The 12045-nt window shown below is 43.8% G+C and overlaps 1 protein-coding gene across 18 annotated transcripts in view; it reads right to left on the reverse strand.

The window, feature by feature from the left end:
- The window catches only part of Ppp6r3 (protein phosphatase 6 regulatory subunit 3), a 125473-nt gene that overhangs the window by 13239 nt on the left and 100189 nt on the right, over positions 1-12045 (reverse strand). For 7 of the 18 annotated variants that reach the window (XM_058579661.1, XM_058579660.1, XM_058579653.1 and 4 more), the window contains 5 exons: positions 11366-11463; positions 9685-9739; positions 8544-8674; positions 3544-3665; positions 173-326 (listed from right to left, as the gene is read on the reverse strand). In XM_058579661.1, the coding sequence (XP_058435644.1) occupies positions 173-326; positions 3544-3665; positions 8544-8674; positions 9685-9739; positions 11366-11463 (560 nt within the window). Of the gene's footprint in view, positions 1-172; positions 327-649; positions 713-3543; positions 3666-8543; positions 8675-9684; positions 9740-11365; positions 11464-12045 lie in introns of all 18 variants that reach the window. The other 11 variants (XM_058579659.1, XM_058579649.1, XM_058579648.1 and 8 more) reach the window with 3 other exon arrangements.

The following is a 12045-nucleotide window of genomic DNA, read 5'->3' on the forward strand; positions in this document are numbered from 1 at the left end:
AAGATGGTGACTGCTTTGCTTGTGATGGAGCTGTCAGTACCTCCCCCATGTTGGCTTCCAATCTAGCTGACGGCACTATTTCAACTCAGAGGTCAGTGAAGGTAAGAAACATAGGTTAGGAGTGAACACTATTATTCCTGTGGAAATGGTCAGACAGCACACACTCACTCACCTCAGAGATGACGTGAACTCTGAAAAAGAAGCCCAGCCCGTCTCCTTAGTTGGCATTGGCTCCTCTGTGCTCCAGACATCAGAGCCCACTGAGTCTAACGGAGTGCCATGGGTGGTCTCCATTGGGACATCAAAGTTGGCCGACCAGCTGGGTGCTGAAACAAGGCAAAACATTTTGTTTGGAGACTATTTCAGTAGGTTGGTGTAACACAAAGTATTTCTTGTGCAGTATCCGGGCCTACGGTCCAGACTACTCTGGAAGCTGAGGGAGGAAGATGGCTCAAGTCAAGAAGCCAAGGAGCTCAAGCCTGGACAAAGAGAGATCCCATCTCAAAGAAAGAAGAGAAAAGAGGAGGCAAGACAAGAAAGAAAAAGACAAAGATACTTTCCTAACAGATTAGCAATGACAAAGAAAGACGGGGGCCATAGAGAAAGGGAATTCTAGCTGACCACTAAGAGGCCTGGGAAGGGCAGTCACCTGGAGGGCACCATGACAACACCGCTTCATTACTGATTCTCCTTTCAGCCAGCAGGTTCATTCCTAAGAGGTTTTTCCAACAGAAATATTACACAAGGATACAAAGCCACACATAAAAGATGTGTTCATGCTAACTTCTGAGTTCTGACATACGTTCCAAGAATCTATTAATACTGGGAAAAGCAGCTGAAGGGTCTCTGGAACCTTCTGGACTATCTTTGCAACTTTTCTGAAAATAACTTCCAAAGCAATAAGCCTATTTTTAAAAAAGAACATACTAGTTATGCAATTGTAGTAAGTTGGACACACCCAGGATGCTTCCCAGTGCAGGTCCAGCTGCACCTCCCAGGCTCCATGGCTTCGCTGCAGTCCCCCGTGGATAAGCGCACACAGTGGGAAAGCTACTGGCCTGAAGGCTTGGGGCTGCTCTCCAAGACTGGAGCCACAGGGCTGCTCAGCTGTGCTCCCTGTGCCTGCTACCCAAGTCTGGGCCTAACCAGAGGTCTGTTCAGTGTCCCTTCAATGAAGTCAGGTAAAGTCAGGTCTCTGCTTGCTCTGCCTGTGCCCAGCGCTTTTCTTCACAGTCTAGAGACCCTCAAACCCTGTGAGAAGCCCTGCTCTCCACCAGGGTGTTTTCTACCACAGTCAGAAGCCTCCAGGCTGTCGGGAAGAAATGCTAGGGGACCTGCTGGCCATCTGGGATGCTTGTCCCAGGAACAGATGATTGAGATGTACCTGTGCCAAGTAGAAACATTCCAATTTTAGAGAGAGAACTTTCTGGGACTTTGAGCAAATGAAAGCTTTCCAAGTTCCTTCCTCACTGTTCAATTCAGACAAGGACTGTCTATACCACAAGGAGCCGAGTTGGGGTTTGTTTGGTATGTCTTGTCCTTGAATCTATGTGAGTATGGCAGAGCTCCGCGACAGCCATGAGGGATAATACCTGAATGTTTCAAAGTCTCACCTCAAACCTCAAAAAAGCAAATCTGACAGGTATTTCTGCCTGCTTACCTCAGGCCGAGTCAGGAATCACTCCATTAGAACCAGAGCTCCACTCACGTGCAGCTCACTCGACAGGACTTCTCCACCGTCATCTGGGGGACAGTGCTTCCCAGGTAGCCCAGAGCCATTCTAACGTGAGAAACTCTTCTCCACAGTGCACAAACCCCCAAAACACCAGAGGTCAGCCCTCCTTGTGCACTCAGAGATCTGATGAAAAGAAGCCTTGCCCAGGCAGCAGGGACGCCGGAAGGCTGGGGTCCTGTTGTGCTGGCCCAGGGAGTTAGCCTGGGTGTTCTCCTCTCTCCCCATCCCCACCCAGTTCTAGAGTCACAGTGCAATAGTGCGTGGTCTCCTCCAAGTCCTTTATCACACCCCAGCCCCTCAAAGCACCAGTTCTGAAATGTTCTTCCTCATCTTACAAGGAAATTCTACACATGCTAGGACATGATGAAGCTCAATACTGCAATGAGTGTAATAAGCCACCCACAAGGGAGAATGACCATGTCGTTCCACTCAGAGGAGCTGTCTGGAGCAGTCGAGTTCACAGCTTCAGAAAGCAGGATGGGGTGCCCGGGGTGAGGCAGCGGACAATGGGTTGAGTGCTCTGTGGGCACCAGATTTCAGTTTGGTCAGGTGAAACAGTTCTAGGGATCTGCCACACAGCCCGTGAGTGTACATTAGCAGCCTTCACTAAACCGACCTTTCTGGACCAGAAGACAAGGGTGTATCTGACCTGTCACCTCCTTCTGCACCCCTACCAGCTCTCCTATTTCTCACATATATCAGCAGCTCAATGGTGTTCCTGTCCCCAGCATGAATTTTCTAGTCTAGCTCTTACAGTCTGCCACAAATACCTGTTTAATCCTCAGGGTCCCTAGAACTTTCAAGATAGGATTCTGGACCTGGCTCTTGGCCTTACTGTCTCTCTCCTTCTCATCCTGTTCTTGAAGTACATTAAGCAGCTTGGGTCTCAGTGCCTTCTTGTTAGCTGTTCTGTCTTTCAAACTGGCTGATTCCTAGTTGTCCTTGAGCACCACACCCTCAGGGAGGTCTGTGCAGATGCTGGGCAGCGCTGAGCTTCCCTCTTCCAGCACTCTGCTCTCCCAGCAGGCCCTGCGTGTTGGGGGTACAGCCAGAGAGAGGCTGCACCTGGGGCACAAAAAGTCCTGGATAAAGGCAAGCTGACCTGAACTGGGAAAGATGTAGGGGCTGGTGGGCAACCCTCCTCTCTTCCCTGGCTCGAGAGTAGATGTGCTGGATGACAGCTCTGAGGGTCCCATAATGGACCAAGGAAATGAAGGCCTTCCTAGCAACAGGAAGGTGGTCAGGCTTGGGGAAAGCCCACTGTCAACCTGAGTGACTCCTTCCCATAAAGGTTTTCCCAAATTTTATAAGTCAGCAGTGTTTGTAAGTCAACTCTTCTTGGTAAGTAGAAGGGTGCAGACTGATTCTTAGTTGAACAAGTTTTATCGCCGTAAGTTTCACAAATAACTGTGAAGAACCCATTTAAAGATGCTTAAGCATTATGTTGCTTTCTCTGGTCTATTCCATTTATGATTCCACAAAACATCTTTCCTCACCTCTGCCAGCCTGTGGTTTTCCCCTTTGGCTACAGCACAGGTCTGCGGAGGCTGAGGGGGGACTTCCCAAGGTACAAAGTCCTCTGGCCAGACTCACCCGAACAATAACACCCATGGCCAAAGCCTAACCTGTTCCTTCTGGGAGGCTGGGTGCCAGGACTTAAATCTACAAGGGATTCATACCACCAGGTGTGCTTCCACTTGACTATTCATTCAGAAGCCACTTCAGACACAACAGACTGTGATTTTGCCTATTTTTCAAAATACAAATTTAACACATCACAACTAACACATAAGAACTAGGTGACTTACGTTCATTCAGGTCTACCTCCATTTTATCCTCTGTATTGGCGCTACTGGACTCAAACAAGTCCTGCTTTGCTCCATCTTCTTCTTCAGAATCTGTACTTTCTTCGCTGTCTGTACTCCCCGAGCTGCGAAGAAAGAAAAAGGACTGAAATATTTAATGCTGCTTATCAGCCACCAGCTACATCCAGAACAAGCAAAAGGTCACCTAACAAAATAAGATCAACGGTGCTTCCACCTTGTCACTGCCTACAGGCAGCCTCACTGGGACATGGGGAAGTCACGTGGCTGTGCGGGTGGAACTTCACATGTAAGTCAGCAACTGCTCCCCAGCTGGGGTCCCCAAAGGTGCAGACCACCATCTAGATGGCTGCTCCAACAGGCAGGCAGTGTGTCCCACCATGGGGTAAGCTGCACTTTCCTAGTGACCATGGATGATGACCATCCTTCCATGTGTTATCTTGTCATTTTGTCCTTTCTTAACTTTTTTCACATTTTTAGAGCGTTTAAAAATTTGACATGTATTTTTTTTTAATTGGGTAAAGAGTCTTAACTCTGCATGCAGACTCTTTATCCAATTCATGACTTGAATTTTCAGTGTGCAGTGTTTTCCTTGAGTGTCTTGTGAAGATTTTATAAAGCTTTAAAATTTGACATTCAACTAACCAAATCTTTTTCATGTACTATGCTTTAGAGACGTATCTAAGATGAACTCAGATCACGTGATTTTCTACATTTTCCTTAGCAGCTTTGATTTCTTGCCTTACGTTGGGGCATAAGTTCCACTGTGTTACTGTGAGTCTGTAGTTAAGAAATGGTTTGAACATGGATGTCCAAGTGTCCTAGCACTGCTTGCTGAGACTGCTGCTTCCACGGCAATGCCTCAGCACACCCATCCACAGCCGAACTGGCCTGTTTTCAGGCTCTTCATTCTGTCCACAGACCCACTCCCTATCTCCTTATAAATATCACAATGTCTCCATTACTGCCTCCTGAAATCAAGTGCTAGAGCTCCAATTTTGCTGCTCTTTATGAAAGTCACCTGGCTGTCCTATTCTATAGTCTAGGTTCTTTGTACTTCCACATCAATTTAAGAAGGATGTTGCTAGTGATAGTGCTTAGTCTACAGGTGGACCTGGGAGAACTGGCACCTGCACAATACTGAGTCTTCCATTCATCAATATTTGTCTTTGTCTTGTCTCAGCTACATATAATGGATCTCAGTGCACACGCTTTACACGTGTTGTTAGATTTATCCCAACATATTTAATATTTTTGATGCCATTATGAAAAGCATTGTTTGGTAATTTCAATTTCAACTGTTACTTTCAGTCATACAATACACAATTATATTGACCTTGTACAACACAACCTTGCTAAATGCATTTGAATTATTCCAGTAGTCTTTTCTGCATCAATGGTCATGTTGTCTGTGAGCAGTTTTATTTCTTGCCTTACAATCTAGATGCCTCTCTTCTTTCCCACTTGGGGCATTAGCTAGCAGTGAAGGATAATACTGAAGCAAAGCTGCTTGAGAAGACATTCTTGTCTCATTCCTGCTATTAGGGGAAGTTACTTGATCTTTACTGCTAGGTGTAATGCCAACAGCACCTTTCTACATACTTCAATCAGGAGGAAGAAATTTGCTTCTAATTGCCAAGTTTCTACCACAAATGGACACTGATCGTTTTGTAACACATCCTCGCTGACAGATTTTAATATGCTGGCTGGGGATATAACTCAGTTGGTAGAGTGCTTACCTAGCATACACAAGGCTCTGGGTTCAATTTCCACCCCCCTCCCCCCCCCACACACAAAGATTTAAGATGCCGAAGCAATTCCACATTCTGGGAGTTAACCTCGGTCATGACACGTTATTGCATCTAATTTCCTTATGCTCTTAAGGAGTTTCTATATGTATTTTCAGGAGAACTACTAGCTACTTTCCTCTTCTTATACAAGAATGCCAAATTTTGGTAATCTGCTACACTAATGGGGCTTCAAAGAATTAGATGGGCAAAAATTTCTGGGTAGAACTGGTTTAGTATCTTTCTAAAATGTTTGGTAGAATTCGACAGCAACGTCACTGAACTGGAATTTCTACTTTCTGGTGGTAAGTTTTAAAACTAAAAATTTGACACCTTTAATAGACAGGATCATTCAGGTGTTTTTTGCTTCAGTTTTAGTACTTTGCATCTTTAAAAGATCACTTGGGTTTTACTGGCATAGAGTTGTTCATAATTTCCTTATTATCTTTTACATCTTCCAGGTATACAGAATGTAGACTAATGTCACCTCTCTCATTCTTGATACTAACATCATCTTTTTTTTTTCCTGATCATTCTGGCTAGAAGTTTATCAATTTTATTGATTTTCCTGAAGAACAACTTGGTTTTACTAAGTTTTCCTACTGCTTTTCTGTTTTGTACTTCACTGAACTCCACTCTAATCTCTGTATCAGTTATTTCTGCTTACAAGGGTTTAATTTGCTCTTTTCCTAGTTTCTTTATGTAGAAGCTGAGGCTATTCTTTCTTCATTTCTAATACACCAGTTAGTGCTAAGAATAATTTTCTGTGTAAAGTTTTAGCTTCATCTCCCAAATTAAGCATAGTACTGTGGAAATTTTCCCTTTGATTTCTTTTCACCCATGTGTTACTCAGTTTCTAAATATTTGTAGATTTCCCAGAGTTCTTTCTGATGCTGATTTCTAATTTAATTCCATGTTGATCAAAAAATGACATGATCTCTTTAGACTTTATTGGGATTTGCTTTATTCTCTGAACATGGTCAATTCTTGCTAAATATTCCACCAACTTGCAGGACTGAGTATTCTGCTGTTGGGCAGACTTCTTTAGAAATGTGCAAGTGGAACATTTCAGGGGACAGTGCTGTGCAACTGTTCCACAGTCTATGGCTTCTGCGTGTTCAACTCTATGTCTGCTCCGTCTTCTTCATGAATTGACTATTTTGTTATTGTATTTTCCCTTTGAAATAATCTTGGAGATTTCCTAGCTTTTTGTTTTACTGGTATTGGTGTGGTTTACCTTCTTCCCTTTGACCTGTTTCTGTCTGCATGTCTGACTGTTTCAAAGGCTATGAACTTAGGCTTTGTTTTCTAGTCTAATCTGACGTGTTTACCTTTCATTTATTTTTTATTTCCTGGTGCTGGGGGCTGAACCCATGGTCTTGTACCAGCACTCTGCCACAAAGCTAATCCCCAAACCCTTGCTCTCTAGTGGGGGCCGCTGGGTTGCTTAGTTAACATGATGAGTACCATCATCTTACTGTTAGTTTGTCCAGCCGCCCTTTGCTCTCTTTTGCTGCCTTCATTTGGAATTTTTTATGATCTTATTTCCTATTTGGCTTGTTAACATTACTCCTGCTCTGTTTTGGTGACTGCTCTAGGGTTTGTAGTATATACGTCTTGAACTTATTGCAGCCTATCTTAAAGTGACAGAATCCAAAACCAGAAACAAAGCAAATGTCCATCAACAGGAAAAAAAGATACACACTAGTACATCCAATTAATAAATACTACTCATCAATAAAAAATAAAAAGGTATTGATGCATTACTTGGCACAATGGCCCTCAAAATAATTATTCTGAGTGAAAAAAGCTAGATAAAAAGTGTGAAATGTATTACTTCATTTATATAGTTCTTGAAAGTGCAAGTTAATCTAAAGGAAAAGAAAGCAGACAAGGCTCAGAAACAGGAGGGCTACAAAGGGCATAAGAACATTTGGGGGGCTGGGGCTCAGCGGTAGTGCACTTGCCTGGCATATGTGAGACACTGGGTTTGATTCTCAGCACCATGTAAAATAAAGAAAGGACTATCAACAACTAAAAAAAAAAAAAAAGAAAGAAAAAAAAAAAGAATGTTTGGGGGTGAAGGACAAGCCTGTGGTCCTAACTGGGGTGATGGTTTCAACAAGGGTCACACGCATAGTTCTTTAGCATGCAGCCTAGTGTGTATCAATTTCACCTCCACAGAGTTGCTGTGTACACAACCCTGCCCTCTCAGCCTGTGCTCCTCCTGGGGGCCAACGGCTTTCCGCCAGGCATTTCTCCCACCACATGTCCTTCTGCCCTTTCCACACCTGGTGCTCTGCAAGGCCACTCAGAGATACCTCTCCACATGAGGACCAAAACCTCATAGTAAATGGCAACCAACAAATCTGACTGGAACTTTGTCTTTAAAAAAAGGTCACCAAAAAGACACCTGCCTTTTACTGTCTGGCTCTAAAGCTACAGCAGCTATCTTGTGATCAGGGGATAAACCAACATGCAGAAGATAACAGAGCAGGAATAAATGAGACTCCAGGTCAATTCTAGATTACAAGAACAACATACCCTTCCCTGCTTAAGCTATTATAGAATCCTCCATGATCTGTGGCAGTCACTGAGAGATGCAACCCAAGTGCCAGCACACACAGGGACCAGGCAGCTCCAACGACACCTGGGAGATGGGGTGGGAGCTTTACTTTCCTTCTATACCCCTTCTGTTCCCTTTGAATTTTAGGCCATGTGAAAAACACTACTTATGAAAAAATAAGTAAATTTAAAAAAGTTCAGCTACTGCTCTGCATCCCCGTCTCAGCTCTATGAAGACTCCGATGATGAGCACTCACATAGCTAGAACTGCCAGCACGCAGAAGAGCATCTCTTCAGATTTTTGGGACAAGAGTGATGAAAAGAAGACCCGATGGACCTAGATGGTATCCACGGCCAAGACCCCGTCTTTCAAGATAAACTTTTGGAAATGACTTGAGACAATAATAACTCAGCTGCTGCTATCACTGGGGGAACACTACTTAGTCAAAGGAACGAAGTGACACACTGATCGGACACTTGCAGCATTTTCCAGTGTGTTGCTGTGACTGCGGCACTACAGAGAGGAGAACCAGCACGAGCTCCCCTGGGTTCCCAGGGGCTTCCTCCTCACCATGGCCGCTCGTCTGCTACACGAGCTGCATGCAATCAGGGCTACAGAAAACCCTCCTTCACCTGGATCGCCTCTGGGACTCTGGCGTACATGCAATGTGCTTTTCCTCCCAGATGTCCTCCTCGTCAGAGCCACCATCATCAAACTGTTGTATTCTCTCCTTACAACACGCTTCAAACAGAGCAATATTACCCTAAATAAAACCAAGAGTGAGAAAAAGAAGAAAAATTTAAAATCTTATCGTTTTCTCCCCCAAGTAACCAACATGAATTGCGTTTTTTCAATTTGCGTTAAAATACAGTGTCTAGGGGCTGGGGCTATGGATCAGCGGTAGAGCGCTTGCCCAGCACAGGCGAGGCCCTGGGTTTGATCCTCAGCACGACATAAAAATAAATAAGTAAAATAAAGGTATTGTGTCCAACTACAAAAAATAAATAAATAAATAAATAAATAAATAAATTTAAATGGTTTTTTAAAAAAAATACAGTGTCTATCACACCAAAATAAAATGTAAGCATCTAATTTCAACTTCTGTGCAAGTAACAAGAAGCCCTAAAAGATGTGCACAGCCTGCTTGCAAGTGGCTTGGCCACACACTTCTCTCAAACCCACTTTCACCTAGTCGAAGCCCCATAGCGGTTAAACTTCCCTCCTGCCCCAGAGAGGCAGTCCCAGATCTTTCCAACAAGGAAAAATGATTCATGCTCCCTCTGCAGCTCCCAGTCCAGTTCACAGTGATGAGTGGCATGGTCCCAATCAGCTGCTGTTTCTAGCTCATCGCACCAGCAAGGAAACCAGTGGTCTCTCATGCTAATCACCCTAAAATCAAAGCTTTGCTCATTCCAATGAAGGCTGCACCTGGGTTTTCCAAGAAGCCTGGTGATGAGGTGAGCCCTGGTCCAACCCAAGTTTCTCTCCTGGTAATATAAAGGAGACAAACTGCAGCCTTCCCTTTGAAGCCAAATGTCTATGCTGCCATCACAAGTCACCCTGGTTTCATGAGCGCAGTCAGGGTTGCAACCTCATACCCGCAGGGTTAGGCAGCCCTCTAGAGTAGGTGACACGTGTGACGTCAATCTGACCTGTGGGCTCCAGGAGTATAGAGGGTACTAGTGCATGTGGCAACCACACCTGGGCTCCAACAAAACCCAATTCCACCCTTCATGTGCCCTGTTACTCGCAACAGGAAATTTTCATACTTACACTTTCATTTGTATTGAGAGTAAAGTTGATGTCTGACACCCGATCAAAAGAAACACTGTAAAAAGAATATAAGTGTAAAAACTGTTAATTATCTATAGGCTCCCAGAATCAGTATTCATGAAATTTCCTAAATTCAAAGCATTCACATTATCATCAAAATCTCTAAAGGAAAAACTGAACAAAACAATCTTCTTGTATAAATTATGCACCCCTCTTGGCATTAAGGATGCCAGGGGTGGGATGGAAATCTGAGACATAGCCTCTAGGAAACCTAAAAGCCTTCCAACAAAGAATTTGACATCATGGTAACAACCACAGTTCCATGAACCATACTAATACAATCAAGAAAAAAGATACTCGCAAAGAAAAACTACATTAAAACCTGAAAAAGTAGAGAAATGTTGTCAGGCATCAAGCTTTCTCCAGTTACAGCTAAATCCATACCAATCACAGGCAATCCCCAAAAGCATAGCCAGGAAAAGAGGAGGCAGGAAAACATTCACAGTGAATAAAACTGTAAATGCAATTCTTGAGCAGATGAAGCTTTTAATTCTTAAGAGATCTGTTCTAATCAATTGCTATTCCAAGCATCAAGTTTTAAAGAGATCTGGATTCCTACTAAGTAACACTCCTTGAGTCCAGACAGGTCAAGTAGGGGTCTGAAGGCTCTCAGGTGAGGTGGGGGTTACAAGCCTGGGTAAAAGCTCCTGGACTAAACATGTAACTCTCCAGGAGAGTTCTCGCTCTTTCTGGATTGAGGTAAGCCAATCCTTAAGGCAGCCGACAGCCCTCAAAGCCTGCTGTTTACAGTGGAACCTCTGCTCCACTGTGTCAATACTGTGTGTTTATGGCACATAAGAAGCTATAAAAATATTTTAGCTTCTCATATACTGTAAACTGCAATTTGTAACAAACAACAGCCTCCATTGGCTGCAGTTCAACAAATGACTGAGAACCGATTGCCGCCAAGGCCACACAGCAGGCACTGTGTGCTCATGGCACAATCAACACCCCCCAGGATTCAAATCCTACATGCTTCAATTCTGTTCAGTGAGCTCTAAAACTTATCTCCAAAATGCTGTTTACAGAGAGCTGTCCTTTCCCAAGGTCAGAGGCTAGAGCACTGATTTGCACCTGTGAGTCACTTATACATGTTCTATTGTCTCATTCTTTCCCATACCTATAATTCTCACTCACTCTCTCTCATCCTGATTACAGAATGAGTGGTGCAACTGTCTGGCTCTTGCCAGGAAGAATCCAAAAGTCCCTTACGATGAGACCCTGAGAGCAAACACGCAGGGCAAAGTTGCCCCTGCCAATCCAGCCATACTGGGAATGTCATACCGCCTTGCTCAGCCTGTTCATGAGTACGCCTCCAGATAGAAAATGAGGCACAGGGACTACTTACTTGGGGAATTCTACTTAACACCACCTAGAAGAACAGAATAAGGACATGGGTTCCCAGAAGAATGATAATCTAGCAAAAAAACAAACTTTGTGATAGAGCTCAAGCCCTGGGGGTGGTGCATCTTTCCTGGGGTGTTATGTTATGCCCTGGGTGTCTGAAGCTTAAAGCTGGATATGCTGAAACTAAAGGGCCACCAGGGAGAGCATCCATCACAATCATAAAAAGGTCTCACAGAGAAAGGCAGTGAACATGACAAAAGGAAGACATACTCACTTGCCAATGTCATCTTGATCTGCAAACTTCTCATCGTTGAAGCCAAACTGGTCAATAAAATTGGACGTCATTTGTTGCATCTGATAATCAGAAAAGGCCTGGCAACCCCAGGACCAGTGACAGTGATATAATGATTCTAATGACATTCTACATATTATTTGCCCATTTGTGTTTTAGAAATCATTTTATGTACATAGCCATATGGCTTTAAAAGTTGGTGTGGTTTTTTTTTAATCAAATAATTTCAGATACATTTTGCCAAACATGTTTGAAATTTGGTTCACAATTAGTTCTATTGCACAAGACATTGTGAGAAACGCTGAGTGACCACACTGTCTTCTGTTGTCAATCATCTTTAGGGAGAGGTCTGATAAGTGATCTGGTGGCTAGTCTGAAATTATAAGGTGCATCAGCCATCTCATGGCACACCAACTTTACCCTAAGACCCAACAAGCACCGACCACCCACCCACCCTCCCTGCCATCCCTGGGGTACCCAATCCACCACAGCAAAAACGACTGATGAAAAATATCATGATCCTACAAACAAAATGTTCAGGGACAGTTCATTTTCTAAAAAACAGACTGAAGTCTCAGAAGCTGGGCAGAGTGTGAGACAGAATTGACTTCTACCCTACCTACCTTATGTAGAGGACAGAAAGTTCTCAAGCTCATCTGAAA

The sequence above is a fragment of the Marmota monax genome, unplaced genomic scaffold (genome assembly GCF_021218885.2).
Source record: "Marmota monax isolate L192 unplaced genomic scaffold, Marmota_monax_Labrador192_F-V1.1 WCK01_AAM20220418_F8-fsc00038, whole genome shotgun sequence".
NCBI lineage: Eukaryota > Metazoa > Chordata > Mammalia > Rodentia > Sciuridae > Marmota > Marmota monax.